The sequence below is a fragment of the Theropithecus gelada genome, chromosome 10 (assembly GCF_003255815.1).
Source record: "Theropithecus gelada isolate Dixy chromosome 10, Tgel_1.0, whole genome shotgun sequence".
Lineage (NCBI taxonomy): Eukaryota > Metazoa > Chordata > Mammalia > Primates > Cercopithecidae > Theropithecus > Theropithecus gelada.
Window position 1 is genome coordinate 63,736,188 of NC_037678.1, and position 19,872 is coordinate 63,756,059.

General features: G+C 50.4%; 1 protein-coding gene across 2 annotated transcripts in view; it reads right to left on the reverse strand.

Moving 5' to 3' along the window:
- The window catches only part of PPP1R16B (protein phosphatase 1 regulatory subunit 16B), a 119,453-nt gene that overhangs the window by 21,122 nt on the left and 78,459 nt on the right, over positions 1–19,872 (reverse strand). For both annotated transcript variants that reach the window (XM_025400127.1, XM_025400126.1), the window contains exons 3-5: positions 12,101–12,171; positions 5,786–5,931; positions 698–801 (exon numbers count right to left, since the gene is read on the reverse strand). In XM_025400127.1, coding sequence (XP_025255912.1) covers positions 698–801; positions 5,786–5,931; positions 12,101–12,171 — 321 coding nt within the window. The remainder of the gene's footprint in view (positions 1–697; positions 802–5,785; positions 5,932–12,100; positions 12,172–19,872) is intronic.

The following is a 19,872-nucleotide window of genomic DNA, read 5'->3' on the forward strand; positions in this document are numbered from 1 at the left end:
CAGATTGGCACAAAAAATGGTTAAGAATCTCCATGGGAGATGAATAGGAAGAGCTGGGTGCAGGGAACAGGAGATTCAATCATGGTTACTGTGGCTCTGTGGGAGACACGAGGGCAGGGCCAGGGCAGGACTGCAGCTGCAGCTGAGGATCTGGGGTGTGTGACATATTTCCAAGGAGGTGGCACTTCAGAGGCCTGTCTGTGGGGTGCTGGGGGCACGCAGGTCTCTCATTGCTGCATTTGTTTCCTCTCTGAACCTCATTTGTGAGTTAAGAACAGCCCACATCTTGTTTATCTGGGCCCCTGGCAGCCAGTGTGGTGCCTGGCACAGAGCAGGCATCCTCCAGTGTTCTTGACTTTATTATTGTCCCACATAGAAATATATCTTTACGGTGAATGTTTATTGAATCAAATTGTCACAGCTGATGAAGACAAGGCCAGCTGCGGCCATCTGCGTGTGTGGGTGACACAAATGAGATCAATACCTCCCTTCTGCGCAGCACATTTTCCAGGGTCCTCTCACGTCCTGCTCTTGACAATCACACAGATAAGGATACGAATGAGGACCCATCCTATTCACTGAGCGCGGCACACAAGGCAGGCCGATGAGTAGCTAATCTGTTCGCCTGTACTGATTTAAGAGACGCTCTCTGCAACTCTGTGCTGTGCTCACTTCATAGTGGGCTGCCCTCCCTTACCCTGGTATGCCATGCAGGTCTCGATGACATCCAGGGTGGGTTCATCCTCGCAGAGGTCATATGGCATGTTCCCATCCGAGTTGACAGCAAGCAAGTCGGCCCCACTGCAGAGAAAGAGGCAGGGTGAGGGCCAAGTAGGTGTGGCTAGGATTGGTCTAGCTGCCTCTGCCCTCTGGCCTCTCACCTGCAATCCTACTGTACAACCCGGCACTCAAAACCCTACCAAGGTGTACCCCAGCAAGATGATCCTTGGATCTGCCTGACACACAGTCCAAGAGCACGACGGCTGCAGGATCCCAGGGCCCTAGGTGGGAAGAGACCAAAGTCCCAGGACAGCTATCCCAGGAGACCTCCCTAAGCCTTTCACTCTGTTGAACCAGCAGGCAGGGACTTAGGGACAGATATAAAAGTCCTCCTGGTGACAATAACAAAAATCGCATGAATGGCAGCAGCACCACTTACCAGGCACTTGCTTAGAGCCAAGCCTGATCTAAGCCCCTTTTGCAGGCATCCTTTTATTTAACCCTCATAATAGCTCAGGTTAATATTGTTGGCCCCATCTCACGCAAGGGGAAACAAAGACTCAGACATGACTGGGCACAGTGGCTCACGCCTGTAATCCCAGCACTTTGGGAGGCCGAGGGGGAGTGGATCATCTGAGGTCAGGAGTTCGAGACCAGCCTAGCCAACATAGTGAAACCCTGTCTCTACTACAAACACAAAAATTAACGGGGTGTGGTGGTGGGAGCCTGTAATCCCAGCTATTCAGGAGGCTGAGACATAAGAATTGCTTGAACCCGGGAGGCGGAGGTTGCAGTGAGCCAAGATCACGCCACTGCACTCCAGCCTGGGCGATAGAGCAAGACTTGGTCTAAAAAACAACAACAACAAAAAGACTCAGACAGGTTCGGTCACTTGTCTAAGGTCACACAGCTTGGATACAGTAGAGTCCAGACTTAAACTTCTCATATTAGTTCTTTTTACTTCTCCATGTTCTATTTCATTTTTTGCCCATATGCAGAAACACCCTCAGTTACATTCCACCTCCTCCAAGTCCCTACTCAAAAGGCTGATAGGACAGAGGTAGAAGAATGGAGACTTGGGACTCCCTGGAAGAATTTGCCCTTTGGGCCAGTGGTTCCTGAGAATGGCCCTGGATGCCCTGTGGCAGAACTACCTGCGGACCATGGGAATAAAATGCAGCATTTTGGGTGGGCTTCACTCCAGCCCTCCTGAAAAAGTCCTTGGGTTAGGGCATGGGAATCTGTGTTTTAAACCCATGCCCCAGGTGATTGTAATACCGATCAGCTTTGGGACCCACTGACCCAGGCTGGCACCACTTTCCTTGTCCTCTTGGCACCATCACTGATCAGGCTGTGACTGCCTGAAGCTCCTAGCAGAATTAACCATACTCAGGTTCCCATCAGAGATGTAGGCGTGGGCCACCATCCAGTCCTGTGGCCTAACAGCCCTCCACTGTGACTTCTCTGAGCTCTTGTACGCCCCAGAGCAAGTTCATCCAGCTCTCTGAGCTGGGGCAGCAGTACTGTCATCTCCATCCCCGCGGGAGCCAACAATGGGCTCCTGCTGCTCTGCCAAGACCAGTGCAAAAGGCTACCTGCCCTTGGCCACTCTCTCTGACTCCCTGCCCTCAGATGATCAGTCCCCTGGTCTGGCTCTGTCTCAACTCTGGTACTTAAACCCCCTGGCTTTCTTCCTGGCTCCCCAGGACTTCTGCATCCCTGTGTGCCCAGTGCCTAACTCTGGGTAATACCAATTATTATTTAGGTTGGTGCAAAAGTAATTGTGGTTCTTGCTATTACTTTTAAGAATCACAATGATTTTTTTTGTTGTTGTTGTTGTTGTTGTTGTTTTGAGACAAGGTCTTGCTCCATCACCCAGGCTGGTATGTAGTGGCTCGAACTCAGCTCACTGCAACCTCTGCCTCTCAGGTTCAAGCAATTCTCCTGCCTAAGCCTCTTGAGTAGCTAGGATTACAGGCATGCACCACCACGCCCAGCTAATTTTTTAATTTTTAGGAGACACAGGGCTTCACTATGTTGGCCAGGCTGGTCTCGAACTCCTGGCCTCAAGTGGTCTGTCCACCTCGGCCTCCCAAAGTGCTGGGATTACAGGTGTCAACCACCACGCCCAGCTCTTCAGTGATTTTTTTTGCAGACTAGAATAGCTTATTCTAAAATTCATAGGGAATCTCAAGGAACCTGAATAGCCAACATAACCCTGAAAAAGAAGAACGAAGCTGGCGGACTCACATTTCCTGATTTAAAAACGAACTCCAAAACTCTAGCATCAAAACAGTGTGGGACTGGCATAAAGACAAATATACAGACCAATAAAACAGAATAGAGTCCAGAAACAAACCCTCACATATACAGTTAAATGATTTCAGACAGGGTACCAAGGCCATTCAATGGAGAAAAGACCAATCATCTTTCCAACAGATGGCGTAGGAAAATTGGATATCCATATGCAAAAGAATGAAGTAGGTCCTTACCCAATATAATATATAAGATTTAAATCAAACTGGATCCATGACCTAAATGAAAGACTTAAAACTGTAAAACTCTTAGGAGAAAACATAGAACAAAAGCTCCACGACAGTGGATTTGGCAGTGATTTCTTGGATATGACATCAAAGGCACAGGCAACAAAAGGAAAAGTAGATAAATTGGACTTTGTGAAAATTTAAAAATTTTGTGCAGCAAAAGCCACAACCAACAGAGTTAAAAAGACAACCCATAGAATGGGAGAAAACATTACATCTATCTGATAAGGGATTCATCTCCAGAATACATAGAGAAATCCTAAAATTCAATGACAAAAACCCAACCCAATTCAAACATGGACAAAGGACTTGAATAGACATTTCTCCAAAGAAGATATACAGATGGACAATGGGCACATGAAAAGATGCTCAACATCACTCATCAATAGAAAAATACAAATCGAAACCACAGTGAGAGACCACCTCACAGCTACTAGTATGGCTAATAACAAAAAAGAATAAGCAGAAAATAATAAGTGTTGGCAAGGATATGGATAAACTAGAACCTTTGTGTACTGTTGGTGGGAATGTAAAATGTTGTGGAAAACAGTATAGCAGCTCCTTAAAAAATTTAAAATAGCATTACCATACGATCCAGCAATTCCACTTCTGGGTGTATAACCAAAGGAACTGGAATCAGGGTTTCAAGAGATATTTGTACACCCATGTTCATCACAGCATGATTCACAATAACTAAAACATGGAGGCAACCCAGGTGTCCATCAACAAACAGATGCATAAGTGAAACATGGTATAGACATACAACGGAGTACATTCAGCCTTAAAAAGGAAGGAAACTCGGACACATACTACAACATAGATGAACCTTGAGGACATTATGCTAAGTGAAATATGCCAGTCAAAAAAAGACAGACACTATATGAATCCACCTCTTGTTTTTTTGAGATGGAGTCTCACTCCATCGCCCAGGCTGGATTGCAGTGGTACAATCTCGGCTCACTGCAACCTCAGTCTCCTGGATTCAAGCGATTCTCCTGCCTCAGCCTCCCGAATAGCTGGGATTACAGACGTGAGCCACTATGCCCAGCTGAATCCACTATTTATTTATTTATTTATTTTTTGAGGTTGAGTCTTGCTCTTGTTGCCCAAGCTGGAGTGCAATGGCGTGATCTCAGCTCATTGCAACCTCCATCTCCTGGGTTCAAGTGATTCTCCTGCCTGGGCCTGCCAAGTAGCTGGGATTACAGGCATGCGCCACCATACCCAGCTAATTTTGTATTTTTAGCAGAGATGGGACTTCACCATGTTGGTCAGGCTGGTCTTGAACTCCTGACCTCAGGTGATCTGCCTGCCTCAGCTTCCCAAAATGCTGAAATGACAAGCGTGAACCACCGCGTCTGGCCTTTCCGAATCCACTTCCATAAAGTGCTTAGGGTCGTCAAATTCATAGAGACAGAAAGTAGAATGGTGGTTGCCAGGAACCAGGGGTGGACAAGGAATGGGAATTACTGTTTAATAGGTACAGAGTTTCAGTTTTGCAAGATGAAAGTCGTTCTGAAGATGGAGGGGGTGATGGCTGCACAACAGTATGAATGTACTTAACACCACTAACCTGCACACTTAAAATGGGTAAGGCGGTATTTTATGTTATATGTGTTTTATCACTAAAAAAAATTGGGGAGAAAGAGAGCATGAAAGGAGAAGAGAGAAAACAAAAAGAGACTGGAAAATACAGAGCAAGACCAAGAGTGAAGGACAGACAGAGACAGAAGAAGAAAATAACAGGCACACAGAGATGGGGAGAGTAAGGGGGAACTGAGGGGAGGAGAGGGCAAGAGGTAGAAGCAGAGAGAGAGAGAGATGAAGAGAGGATGCGAGGAGAAAGAAAGTGACAAGCACTAAGAGATACTGAGAAAGAGTGACAGAGAGAGAGAAAAAAAGAGGAGAGGAAGAAAGAAAAGCAAAAAAGGAGGGAAGGAGGAAGGGAAGAAAGAAGAAAGGAAGGGAGGGAGGCAGGTAGGGAAAAGAAAGGAAGGGAGAGATGGAGGGACAAAAGGAGAGGAGGAAGTGGGGGAAGAAAGAAGAAAGAGAGGAAGGGAGGAAAGAAAGAAGAAAAGGAGGAAGGGAGGGAGGAAAGAAGAAAGGAAGGGAGGGAGGAAGAAAGAAGGAAAGGAGGGAGGAAGGGAAGAAAGAAGGAAGGGAGGGAAGAAAGAAGAAAGGGAGGAAGGGAGGGAAGAAGGAAGGGAGGAAGGGAGAGAAGAAAAAAGGAAGAGAGGGAAGAAAGAAGGAAGGGAGGAAGTGAGGGAAGAAAAAGGAAAGGGAGGGGGGAAGGAAAAAAGAAGGGAGGAAGGGAGAGAGGGAAGAAAGAAGAAATGGAGGGAGGGAAGAAAGAAGAAATGGAGGGAGGGAAGAAAGAAGGAAGGGAGGAAGGGAGGGAAGAAGGAAGAAAGGAGGGAGGGAGGGAAGAAAGAAGGAAGGGAGGAAGTGAGGGGAGAAAGAAGGAAGTTGGAAAAAGACACGAGGTGGAGGGAGGCTGCTCTGGGGCAGGGAGGGGCACGTACTACTGAACGAGGATCTTCACCAGGTTGATGTGGCCGCAGGTGGCTGCAGCATGGAGGGGTGTCCACAGCTCATTGTCCTTGGCGTTCACGTTGGCACCATGGGAGAGGAGCAGCTTGACAATTTCCTCAAAGTTGTCGATGCAGCACTGGGAGGGACACACAGGCAGAGTCAGCTCCAGGCAGGACCCTGGGCCCTGGTCAGGACATGCCAGGTTCCCCCTGGAGGCCATGAGGAAGACTGTGGAAGGCCTAAGTTTGAATCCAGCTCCATGATGTTCACACTGTAAGCATTGCCCTTGACCTTGAGCAAGCCACTTAACCTCTCTGGGCCTCAGTCTCCTTGTGAGCAAAAATGAAGTAAATAATATATAAGATAAAAATATACAGGTAAAAAACACTCTGTCAGCTATAACGTGCTTTGCAAGTATCACTGAAATGGGACAAAATTTTGAATGAGATTTTAAAACTTTTTTTTAATCCCAGAAGGCTTTCTCCAAACAAAATTGTATGGAGAACTCTCACTTAGATGACCAGTAAATCCAAGCAGGATTGCTTGGGTTGAGGCAGGGGTGTGTGTGTGTTGCGGGGCGGGGTGTCCCCTTTCCCAGCAGTGGCCTCCAAAGTGGTTTCAAGATCATAGCTTGAAACCTCTGACTTAGGAACCTCTGACCCAGTAGCTCAGATCTTGGGGAAGCCTTCAAGTAACCAAGACTCCCCTCGAAAGAATCCAGCTCCACGTGAGTGTTCCACGGGGTCCGGATAGCCCCTGCGAGGAGACAGCCATGTTTGTGCTCCTGCCTGTATGCTGCAGGATTGCGCACCGGGCAGTCCGGGTAAGAGGGAAGGGCCGGCCGGGCGCGGTACCTCACGCCTATAATCCCAGCACTTTGGGAGGCCGAGGCGGGCGGATCACGAGGTCAGGAGATCGAGACCATCCTGGCTAACACGGTGAAACCCCGTCTCTACTAAAAATACATTTTAAAAAATGAGCCGGGAGCAGTGGCGGGCGCCTGTAGTCCCAGCTACACAGGAGGCTGAGGCAGGAGAATGGTGTGAACCCGGGAGGCGGAGCTTGCAGTGAGTGGAGATCGCGCCACTGCACTCCAGCCTGGGCGACAGAGCAAGACTCCGTCTCAAAAAAAAAAAAAAAAAAAAAGGAGGAAGGGCCAGCAGCCTGCAGCCTCCTAGAGAGAACACAGGCTCCAACACAGGTAGCCCCCAGACTCCAGGGATAGGGAGGAAAAGATCCCAGGGAGACAGAGGGGTGTCAAGCTAGGCGCCAGGGTGGGAGAGGCCGGGAGAGAGGAGAAAGACAGGGAGCCACTTTACAGACTGCAGGAGGAAACTCTTCCCTAGAGGTGACTTCTGCGGAAGCCAGCAGGGGACACAGCAGGGCTCAAAGGCTCAGCCCTGCCCATCCAGATAAGGGCTTGGGAATTGGTCCTCAGTGCAATGGGAGACACTGAGTTACGCTAAGAAGGGGAGCAGGATCAGACTTGCTTTTAAAAACAACAGCTCCTCTGATTGCACGTGGAGAACAGATTGTGTGTGTGCGCGTGCACGCCCACACACATGTGTGCACGTTGGGAGGGGACAGCGAGGAGCTGTGTTGAAGTCACCCGGCTAAGAGATGATGGTGGCCTGGCCTCCAGAAACGACCACGGGGATAGAGAGAAGAGTCCAGATGCCAGCAGAAGGAGCGGGAGCAGCTGTGGAAGCCCACGGCCCCAGGTGGGTGTGGGCGTGGGTTGGGGCGGCACCACAGCCCCACGCCTATTCCCAGGGAAGCCAGGGCTCAGCGCCAGGACATGTGGGAAAGGAGCAGCCGTTTGCACAGATGGCGCCAGAGACCCAGGTTCTTTCTGCGCCAGCCAGTCTTTGCGGGGCGGGGGGGCGGGGGGACGGTGCCTAGGTCTGAGGACATCTCTCCGGACAGGCAGGGAAAGACGTGACTCTGTAGCGGCTGAGTGCTGCCTCAGGTGGGCGGGAGAACCACGCAGCAGCACGGCGCGGCCGGCAGAGGGCGCCAAAGGCAACGAAGCGAGGCTGTGGTGGAAGGTGAACATCTCCAGGCCTTCACTGGGAGATGCCACTGAGAAGCCCCTGGGGTCAGGGGCAAGAGGGCCAGAAATCCAACCCCTGGAGACTGCAGGAAACATAGAGGGTGGAGTGGAAGCCTCAGGTTGAAGCGGGAGGGGACTGTGTGCCCAGAATGGCAGAGTCTTGTGAGACAATGTCCAGGGGCTGGACCAGTCTATACCTGGGAGACCCAGCCTGAGTAAGGGCTGCGTTGGGGGCTGGGTGCAGGGGCGCACATGGAGTAGGTGGTAGCTGGTGGAGTGGGCGGGCCTCCTCCTCTGCGGTGGCTGAGGTGGGAAATGGCACCTGGCAGTCAGTCGCCTCCTCCCACCTCCTCCCACCTCCTCCCTTCCCACCTTCAATCTATCACCAGGTATGAATCGCACATCTCCTAAATCGCTGTCCCCACCCTCTGCCCTGGATGAAGTTTCATCATCTCTCTCTACCTCCCTGTCACTCCCCTTCCTAACACCCTCGACCAGAGAGAGCTTCTTCATTAATCTAATCATGTTGCTCTGCATTTACAAACCTCTGAGGGCTCCCTGTTGCCAAGAGAAGAAAATCCACACTCCTTTGCCAGGCATGGGCAGTTCTTCTTAATGTGCCCCCATCTCCTTTGTTGCACTGGAGCAACAGTGACAATAGCAGTGATAACAATAACAACAGCCCCGGCAACAACAGTAATAACATGTCACATCACATTGTCAATAACAATGTCAAATACTTTTTGAGGGCTTACGAGAGTCAAGCAGCTTGCTAAGCTTTGGCCATGCATTGCCTCATTTAATCTTCAAAAAAAAGGAGGATTGCTCTTTTTACAGATGGGGAAATGGCCCCTTTTATAGATGGGGAAACTGGCTCAAGGAGACCTGGTGGCACAATGTCACACGGAGTAAGAAATGAATTGAAATCCAAGCAGTCTAACTCCTAAGGCCCTGTTCTTAACCTTCTCAGTCTCACCACCTGCACCTCTCCCTGAGGCTCCCTGCTCTCTAATTGTGCCACACGGAACCCTCTAGACTCCAAACTTGAAACGCTGAGCCCCTTTCTCAAGGCTTTGCACATGCTATTCCCTTGGCTTTGAATGTTCTGCCTTACCCTTTTCTAGCTAGCAAGCTCCTACTCATCCTTCAAGACCCAACTCAGATATCCCTTCCTCTTAGAAGCCTTTCTCAGCTCCCCTTTGGGTCAAGTCTTCGGTTCCCAGCTTTAAGCTGCCTCTGTGCAAGGGCTGACCACACTGCATTACCTCTATTATGATTTATGTGCCTGTGGCCACAGCACACTCTGAATTCTGAGAGCAGGGACTCTGCCTAACTTACTTCTGGGGCCCTGTCCCCAGAAGATACCTGGCATGGAGTGGGTACACAATAGGTACTTGTTGAAAAAATAAATGGAAGCCCACAGGCTGATGAGGGTGGATGTCTCCCTGAAAGGGATCTCAACATGGGGCCCAAGGCAAAGGTGGTGGTTGGGGTGGGGTGTGGGTTTCAGCTGGTCAGCCATGAGCTTCATGCAGCTAAACTCGGAGCCTGGTGAGTTCCCGCCTCCCTGACCATGCATCCCCAGGGGCCTAGGAACCCACAGGAGAAACTGGTCCTGAGAAAGCAATGTGACCAACAAGGAAGAAGCACTATGTGAGGTGGCGGGAACCCCAAGCTAAAAAAAGGGCGCCACTCAAGAGTTCATTGCATAGGGATGGCAACTCAAGGGGAGACCTGGGGCTCAGAGAATTGGAGCTGTGGTGTCCACAGAGCAGTTAAGACTACCTTGTTTCAAATCCTGGCTTCAACACTCAATCACTGTTTGGCCTTCGACAAGATTTCACCTCCCCAAGCTGGATGGTATAATACGACAGCCACTGTTTCTTTAAATCCAGTAAAATTAAATAAAATTCAAAATCCATTTCCTCAGTCACATCAGCCACATTTCGAGTGCTGGAGATCTGCATGTGGCTGGTGGCTATTGTACTGTGCACTGCAGAAACACAGAACATTTCCATCATTGTAGAAAGTTCTATTGAATAGGCTGCCTCAGTTTCCTCAGTCATAAAATACGGATGATAATTCTTTTTTTTTTTTTTTTTTTTGAGACAGCGTCTCACTCTGTCACCCAGGCTAGAAGGCAGTGGCATGATCTTGGCTCACTACAACCTCTGCTTCCCAGGTTCAGGCAAATCTCCATACCTCAGCCTCCCTAGTAGCTGGGATTACAAACACCCGCCACCACACCCGGCTAATTTTTGTATTTTTAGTAAAGACAGGGTTTTGCCATGTTGGTCAGGCTGGTCTTGAACTCCTGACCTCAGGTGATCTGCCTGCCTTGGCCTCCCAAAGTGCCAGGATTACAGGCATGAGCCACCATGCCCGGCCTGGGGATGATAATATTTCTGAGGTTTGTTGTAAGGATCAAAATGAAATATATAACTGAAGTAATTTGCAGATAAGTGGTCACATGATACATTTTAATAATAACTTTTAATAAATAATAATAGATAATATTTATCCAGTATTGAGCACTGCTTAAAGGAGTTTTACGTGTGTTCATTTAATCCTCACAACCACCCAATGAGATGGATACTTGTTATTCCTCTTTTAGAGATGAGGAAACTGAGGCACAGAGAGCTTAAGTAACTTCCCCACAGTCACACAGCTAGTGGGTGACAGTTCTGGGCCACAAGTCTGACTCTCAGTCCTGACGTCCTCACCTTTCTGGCACACAGTAGGAAGTAGCCTACACATTTGGTCCTCATGCCCATGGCTGGTGGGTGCTACCCAGCCTTGGAAATTGGCATTTGGGTCTCCACTTCAGGGCAAGCTACAGCAGCCACCTGCTGTCCGCTCCCTGGTGGAGTCCCAGGCCCTCTAGAGTTCATGGAGCTGGGAGTCTGGGAGTTTCCAAGGGCAGATGGAGACAGGGTACTGAGGCAGCTGCCTAAGAGTGGATGCCTGAGGCCCTGTGAGAGAGAAATCAAGAGGACACACAGGGACCTGCCCCTGGGGCCTGTGGGCAGGGCGTGGCCAGTCTCTGTCCATCCCACCCCGGCCCTTGCATGGAGGTGGAGAGGCCCTCACCAGCCCAGGGTTCTGGCTGCCTGGCCTCTCACTCAAGTCCATCTACTTAGAAACTCGGGCACAGGGAGGCTCTGGTGTGTTCATGCATTAATTCAGCATGCACATATTGAGTACCTGCTGTATGCCAGCATGGGGAAAGATGCTAGGACACACCCATAAGCAAGAGGCATGGGCTGTGCCCTCGGGCAGCTCAGCGTCTGAGTAGGGGAGAAGTCAGCATCAAATGATGACATCAATGGCTACAATGACTAATTACAAAGGAAGAGGGCCTTCAGAAGACAAAGGGTATGTCCGTCACAGCACAGCTCTGAAGTTCTTGCTGTGGAGGGCAGCTAATGGGTGAAAGCACCAAGTGCTGTGGGAAGTGTGGTGGGGAGGAGCGCTGTGGGTCCAAGGACCTGAGAAGTTGTGTAGCTGGAGCCCCGAGAGCCAGGAGGCTTGGAAGATCGGGTGCGAGCCCCGCCTCGTGGGGCCTTGTGCACTGTGGCAGAGTTTGTTTTTATCCCCTCCATTATAGGAAGACATCAGAGAACTTTGAGTAATACGAAGAGAGTTTTGGCTTCAGCATCCCCATGGCTGCTGTGTGGAGACAGAATTATGGCAGAGCCAGACTGAATGCTGGGGACCAGTTACGAGGCTGTAGCAGCATCCATGTGAAAGGTGACAGCCAGAGAAGCCGTCCCCAGCAAGGAGGACTGGACCCATCCCTCTGCCTTGGAAAGGACATGTCATGATAGCACATGGCTCAGGGCCTTAAATCAAGATCATGTGACCTTGGGCAGGTCACATAAGTCCCGCCAACTGCCTCTGTCACCAGGGTGGATGGGATGTCCTGATTAAGTGTGAATGTGCTTCGTACACTGTCAAGCTCCAAACACACTTGCTTTCATGGGTAGGAGGGGTGCAGTGAACAAAGGCTCCCTGTCAACAGAGCCTGCATGTGCAGGCGCGTCTGCGCGCACACAGGGCTCTGTAGGATGGCAGTAACAGACACGCGTGTCTCCAAAGTAGACAAGAGCCTTTCAGATGGGCCAGCTGCAGCTCCTCCTCCCTCCCTCATTCCCTCCTCCCTGAGAGTTCTGAGCAGGAAAGTGCCAAGAAACAGGGTACCTGTCCAGGTAAGGAGCAGGGAGCCCGGGAGCCCCAACGAGCCCAGCCTTACCTGGTGTAGGGCTGTGAGTCCGTCCTCATTGCACAAATCAGGGCTGACCTTATTCTTCAGGAAGTAGCGTACTGCAATAGGAGGGTACAGGAGTGAGCTTCCCGTTGCACACTGGGTGTGCAGGCATGCAGGGGCCTGGGTAAGACCCACTCTCCCCCAGGCCCATGAGGAATGCAGTAACACCTCCCCATTTTACAGATGAGACAACTGAGGCCCAGAATTTCCAAGAGGTGGATGCCACTGCCTGTCTTATTATGGATAACAATAACAAGAACTAACAATTTTTCAGTACTTCCTGTATGCCAGGCACTGAGCTAAGCAGTTTACATTTGTTGTCCAGAGGGTGCACATTCTAGTCATTGAAAGCATACACTCTGGAGGTTCAAATTTGGGCACCATTCTCATTGGCTGTGCAACCTCGGTCAAGACACTACCTTCTCTGTGCCTCAGTTTTCTCATCTGCAAAATGGGGATGATGTTCATCCTCCTCACGGTGACAGTGTGAGTGGTCATCGAGGTGAGCCATGCCGGGGACTCAGCACAGTGGCCTGCATGTGGTTTGGGAGTGAACTCCTGCTCTGGCAGCTGTGGTGATTTTTATTAAAACTGTGGGTACCCACAGCAGGTAATGGCTCACCTATGGGTGTCAAATGCCCCTTCTTTGGCCCTACTGAGCCCTGAGGAAGGAGGGTAGCAGAGGTTTTAACCATCCCCAATCCCTAGAATTTTGTCTAGGGGTGTGTGTGTGTGTGTGTGTGTTTTCAGGGATTCTGGGTGGACACGGAGGCCACAGTGAACAGCACCGACAGCCTGGAATCCCTCTTGCTTAGGATAAGCCCCCTCCCCTTATCACTGTGACCCTCCTCCCTTCTCCTCTGCCCGCCACCATTCAGGCCCTAATTCTCCCGTGAACCCAAGTGCAAAGGGAGAGAAGAGAGGAGCTCACCCAGCAGCCCTGCAGGCCCCTTCCCCGGCTTGGCAACTGGGACCCCAGCTCTGGCTTTAGCAGGGTGATCTGAGGCCTTCCAGCTTTGCCTCTCCCCATGGATGAGGAGTCTAGGGGGCCAGTGGGATGAGTCCACTCGAGCCCCTGGCTCCCCTTCCAGGCCACACCTCTACTGTTCCTGTCCAAATGGCTCCGAGCCTGCTTGCAGGGCCTCAGTAGGATCTTCCCTGGATCCAGTTTCCCAAAGGTAGACTGTGCAGTTACTGGGCAAGCGGACCTCTAGGCCAGAGGGGTGAACAGAGTGTGGCCATTTGTGGGGCAAGTGGACGAACTTGAATAAGCAAGCTGGCTTGTGTGTGTGGCCCTCGTGCCATCGTGCTGATGAAGCCAGGCGTGGAGGCCCAGGCACTGCAGATAGGATACATAGGCTGGCCCTGAGCCCTCTGAGCCTCCTCCCACCCCCAGCCAAGTCTGGCTCCCTGTGAAACAGAAGCCAAAGTCCACACCCCCTAATCCCCACCACAGACACTATCTCCACACTACGGTTCATGCCACAGGGCAGGGCTGAGGTGGCTTCCTCGTTGATTTCTGCTGTGGGGAAACAAATTAGAAGTGAGCCGGGCAGGGTGGAGAGAAGGCTATCCCTTCCGCAGGACAAAAAACCCAGTCAGCAACTCCAGGGGGTACAGGGGAAAAAGACGCTGGCAGGCAAGGGAGGAGTCCTTAAGGGCTCAGGAGCAGTGAATGGGGTGGGGGTACAGCCCCTCAGCTCCATCCTCATGAGGCCCAGTTCCCAAACCACAGTCCCAGTTGCACCCTAGGCCTCAGTGTGAACCAAGGCCCTGCATGAAGGGGAGGTTGAGGTCACCACTCAGCAAGAGGTGGCATCTCCAGTAGACCTGCCCAGTATGCATAGCCAGTATGGGTTAAGCATGACAGGACCTTGTCCAGTAAGGTCAGATCCTTTGGCGCTGTCCTGACCAACACGGTGCCACTAGCTACATCTGGCTATTATGGCTGCTTAAATGAATTAACATTTCAAATTTAGTTTCTCAGGCATGCTGTGCTGTTTCAAGTGGTTGGTGGCTACCATACTGGAAAGTGTAGAAATAGAACATTTTCATCTTCCTGGAAAGTTATATTGGACAGTGCTGCTTTGGGGCATTATAAATGAAAATTAGCTCTATCACAAATTGTTAAAATCCTTCCATGGCTCCCCATTGCTCTGGGAATAAAGTCCAAAACTCTTCCTATGGCCTACAAGTTCTTGCATGATGTGAGCCCTGCCTGCAGACCTCCAGCTTGTACAATTGTAGGGGGCACCATCCACATCATGGTTTCTAAGACTGGCATCCTCTGGAGCTGTCCAGTACACAACTTGCTCAGCTGTGCACAATCATCCTACCTGCTAACCTCTCCACTCTCATTTCTTAAACTCCTAACACTTTCCACAAGAGTCTTTTGTCAGTTACAGAGTCACACCACTTCTTGTGGTCTCTGAGATTTTGCATAGTCTGTTCCCATTGCCTGGAAAACTCAATCATTCATCCATCCAACCACCATCATCCATGCATCTGCCTCTAACACTAACACACACACACACACACCTCAGCCCCACGCCTCATCCTTTACGTCTCAGCTCAAACTCCCCAGGCTCCTGTTATATATGCCCATAGCTCCTATACATCTCATTTACAGCCTTGTCACAACTACAATTATATAACTAATTATGGGCTTTGAGTGTATCTGCTCATTGGACACTAAGCCCCACGAGGGCAGAACCATGACCTGGTACTTATGACTCTATCCCTAAAGCCTGGTACACAGTAAGTCCTCAAGAACTCCTCTAGGACCTTGACCCAATTGGCAGCCCTCTAGTTCAGTCCAAGGACAAAGCCTCCCCATCTCTGAGCAAAGCAGATCACCCTCAAGGGCTGACTCCGGAAGACTCATGTCTGTAGCAGGCAGTTCTCTGCTCACAGGCGCCTCCTACAGACCCGGTGCCTGGTGTTAGCCTCAGGACCATGTAGGAGATTATGGCAAAGCCACTGATCACCAAAGCCCAACCTGCCCATGGGTGAGTGGGGGTGCCCTGAGCCTGACAGATGGCCTTTGGGAGAGGAGCAGTGGCCACTATGTCCCTGACTAGGATGGGTTTCTGGATGGTTCTGCTCACATTAGCTAGGGGTTCAATTCCCATGGGATGGGTAGCAGAATAAGCTTCCTGTCCAGGAGATACTCTTTGAGGCAGAAAATAAGCATCAGCTGCCAAAAGCAGTGTTTGTGCACAGTAATTATTGGGGTGTCCTCCGTGCTGTGCAGGAATCCAAGCCATGTAATTACCCTGATGTTGGGCAGTTATTTTCAGCCCAAGAGGTGGGACAAATCATTCCCCTCTCTAGGAAGCCCTTAGTACTCATGAGCCAAGGCTGCCTCAGCAGTGCTACTTCCAATGTAGCTAGGAGCCCAAGGCCCGGCTCTGCACCTAGTCACAGGGGCAAAGTCCTCGCCGTCTAGTGCACAATCAGGCTCCCTGCCTCTAGAGTTCAGTAAGAAAATGATTATTATATTAATAATGTTTTCTGGCCAGGCACAGTGGCTCATGCCCATAATTCCAGCACTTTGGGAGGCCAAGGCATGTGGATCACTTGAGGTCGAGAGTTCAAGACCAGCCTGGCCAACATGGTGAAACCCTGTCTCTACTAAAAATACAAAAATTAGCCAGGCATGGTGGCTCATGCCTGTAATCCTAGCTACTCAAGAGGCTGAGGCAGGAGAATCACTTGAATTTAGGAGGCAGAGGTTGTAGTGAGCCGAGACTGCACCATTGCACTCCAGCCTGGGTTACGGAGCAAGACTCTGTCTCAAAAAATATATATAAATAAATAAAATAATGTTTTCTTACCAAGCCTTTCATTTGCATCTTGTTCAATTCAGAATCACTTTATTTTATGGGTTCACATCTATAATTATTCCTCTTATGCAGAAGAAGAGACAGAGGGCCAGGAAGGTGTAGCTCAGTCACACGTGGCCAAATTAAGGAGCAGGGATTTGGCACCAGGCCTCTCTGATTTCAAAGCCCAGGCAGGTGGCCAGTGGACCATTCTACTCTGCCCTAAGGCCAGGAATGGGAACCAACATTTCTGGATTTCTGCCATGTCAACATCTGTGCTGAGAGCTGATTTGGGGACGAGAGTAACGGGAAATGGACAGCAGTGACCTCTGCTTCTGGAACTGTCTATGTATCAGAGGCCCTGCAGTCCCAGGCCAAGCCTCTTCTTGAAGACAGAAGAGTTCAAGGATCTGCAAATGGGACAGAAGAAATGGTGTTACTCTGCTGAGGGATTAGCTCTTTCAGGCCATTTAAAATGTAAACCTGCCTCCCCGACTCCCTGCTTTAAATCTTCTCATGGCTCCATTTTGCTCTTTTCTTCTTCTTTTATTATTATTATTTTTAAATATAGAGATGAGATCTCACTATGTTGACCAGGCTGGTCTCAAACTCCTGGCCTCAAGCAATCTTCCCATCTCAGCCTCCCAAAGTGCTGGGATTTAAGTCACAAGCCACCATGCCCAGCCTTCTTCTTCTTCTTCTTTTTTTTTTTTTTTTTTTTGAGATGGGAGTCTCGCTCTCTTGCCCAGGCTGGAGTGCAGTGGTGTGATCTCAGCTCTCCTGCCTCAGCCTCCCGAGTAGCTGGGACTACAGGCACATGCCACCATGCTCAGCTAATTTTTTGTATTTTTAGTAGAGACGGGGTTTCACCGTGTTAGCCAGGATGATCTCAATCTCCTGACCTCGTGATCTGCCTGTCTCGGCCTCCCAAAGTGCTGGGATTACAGGCGTGAGCCACTGCGTCTGGCCACCACTTTCTTTTTTTAAGAGACAGGGCCTCACTATGTTGCCCAGGCTGGCCTCAAACTCTTGCTCTCAAGCAATCCTCCCACCTCGGCCTTCTGAGTAGTTGAGACTCCAAGCGCACACACAACCACGTCCAGCCTCCACAGTGCTCTTGGGATGAAGTTCAAAATCCTTCCATGACCTTCATTGGGACTGACAAACTATGGCCTGTGGGCCAAATCTGGCAGGCAGCCTGTTTCCGTAAATAAAGTTTTATTGGAACACATCCACGCTCATTCATTTACATATCACCTATGACTGCTTTCACCCTACAACAGCAGATTTGAGTAGGTACAACAGAGACTGTATGGCTCACATGACCTACGATATTTACTATCTGGCCCTTTGCAGAAACGGTTTGCAGACCCCTGGTCTTCAAAGTCCTGTATGGTGTGGTCCTGCCTACAGAGCTACTGCCTTGCATAATTCCAAGGCAATATGCAAATACGCTTGCATAACAGTACCTTGCACTGTTCTCATCATAGTCTGTGTGAATAGAGTGCCCTGGAATTATGCAGTGTGCAGCCTGCTCAGCTATGCCCAGGGGTCCTGTCTCTCTGCCTCTCCAGGCTCATCTCTTGCTTTCTGGAGCACCTGGAACAACGGAGGAAGCTGGCTTGGGTCTAAGGTGTTGCCTGGAGCTCAGGGAGCACAAAGACGAGAAAGGCACACTTCTTTCCTTCGGCCAGGAGTGTCCACACCTTCTCTCAGTTGCCCACACTCAGGGTAGCTCCCTGCCCACAAAGCCCTAAGTCCCAGGCTCAGCCATCAGTTCGTCGGAGTGACCCATTTATTCTCATGCATTTGCTTAGCTGCAGCTCCAGGCAAGTTATTCCCCCTCTCTGCCTCCATGTCCTCATCTGCAAAATGGGGATCACAACAGTGCTCCCCCATGGCATTGCTGTGGGGTTAAGGAAGACAAGGCCCTGGTTACTGTTAGCATTTATTTTAAAAGTAAAAACAAAAACCAACCAGTGAGCTCTTGCTTGTGTCCCAGCCTGTGCTGGGTGCTGGGAATACAACCATCAACATCTTGCATGTCTCAAGAGCTTTAGCACTGGTGGTAAAATGACAGAGGCAGTCTCCCTCCAGGGAGCTCTGAGCATATGCTGGTTCACGGACCACCGTAAGGCCACAGTCGGTGCCCCGCCACCCCCGATGCAGGCAGGACCCTACTGAGATGGCAAAGAGGTGGCTCCCGCCCTCCTCACTCACGTATCCCTGCTCCTGGCGCCGACCCCGCTGCTCCGCCCACACCTCCCTGGCAATCTGGCTGGAATCTGGGCCAAACGGGCCATCTGGTCCTCTCCATCTCCAGCTGTAGCAAGTGAGGCTGAGCCGGCCCGTCTCAGCAGGAAGCTGGTGGCGGCTGCCTTTGCAGGGAGACATTACCGCTGACAAGCTTGTGTTTTCTTTGGCATCTGACCCACGCCGTCTCACAAAGAATCTTCCTGACCTCGAGATGGTCAGTGACATGCGACCACAGGCGTGGCTCCTGCTCCTCCTCTGGGGAAACGGGGACAGCCAGACAGAGGTGTCTGCCCAGTGAAGGTGGACCTTGGGCAATCTGCATCTCCATGGGGGGTGCCCTGGGGCTGAGCTGCTGCCACCTGGCCATGTGACTTGCAGTGTCATGTTCACTCACAAGGCCTACCCTCCTATCTCTCTTCCTTCCTTTCCTGCCCAGTGCCCAGCAATGAGGCCTCATCCTCCCACTGCCTCCAAGGCACTGCATGATCTAGTCCCTGCCTGCTCCACACCTACCTCACCTGGAAATCACTCCCTGAATCCCTCATTGGTTTAGCCACACTGGCCTCTCATTTCCTAAAACAAAACAAAACAAAAACCGAGCTCCAATTCTCCAGGCCTTTACACATAGTTTCCTATGCCTGGAACCCTCTTTCTTCCCATTGTTGGGCCGGCAAACTCTTCTTCATCCTTCAGATTTTAGCCAAAATGTCACCTCCTCTGGGAGGCCTTCCTTGATTGCCTCAGTCTCCATTGAGCTTCCCCATCTATTCTCTCCACACTACCCTGCATTTCTGCTTTTGTCCTTCACAGCAGCACTTACTTTGTTGCCCATGGAGCTACCTGTTCCTGAGGCCATGAAACTATTTCTCAGCGTAGTCCCACAGACACGGGGCACTGCAGGAGCATGACTCAGGAATGAAAAGCAATGATTGTGACTTTTGTACAAAATTGAGTGAGGCCAGAAGTGGTGGCTCACACCTGTAATCCCAATGCTTTGGGAGGCCAAGGTGGTAGGATCACTTAAGGCCAGGGGTTCGAGGCCACAGTGAGCTGTGATTGTACCACTGCACTCCAGCCTGGATGACAGAGCAGGATACTGTCTCTTAACACAACAACAACAACAAAACAAACTTTAAAAAACGAGTCAGCAGACACCCTTCCTTAAGCCTCCCTCATCAACACCGCCAGACCTGGAGGCTGACCACAGGAGTCCTTCAGTCCCACCCAACACTGTCCCCTCTGCAGGCTGGATGCAGGGGACTCAGCATGTCCCTTTGTCCAGGACCCCACTCCTCATTCTCTCTGCCCTGTGCCCTTGCTCTTTCTACAGCCCAGCACTAACTGTGTGCCAGGCATTGTGTTAAGCCCTTCATATCCATCAAGTCAATTAGTCCTCATAATCCAGCTACGAGGATAAGTAACCTGCTGTTATTAAATAACTCCCTGGGATTATTGCTCCAATTTACAGATGGGAAAACTGAGGCTCAGGTTTGAATACATGAAATGATTTGCCCAAAGACACCTGGGTGGGAATGGTAGAGCTGGGATTTTCACCCAGGCCCAGCCAGCTCTGAAGAGTGAACCCTTAACCACTTCGCTAAAATGGTAGCAAACAAGGACTCAGGGAAGGAAACATATACAGCAGAGAGACATACAGGGTGGACACAGATGTTATCA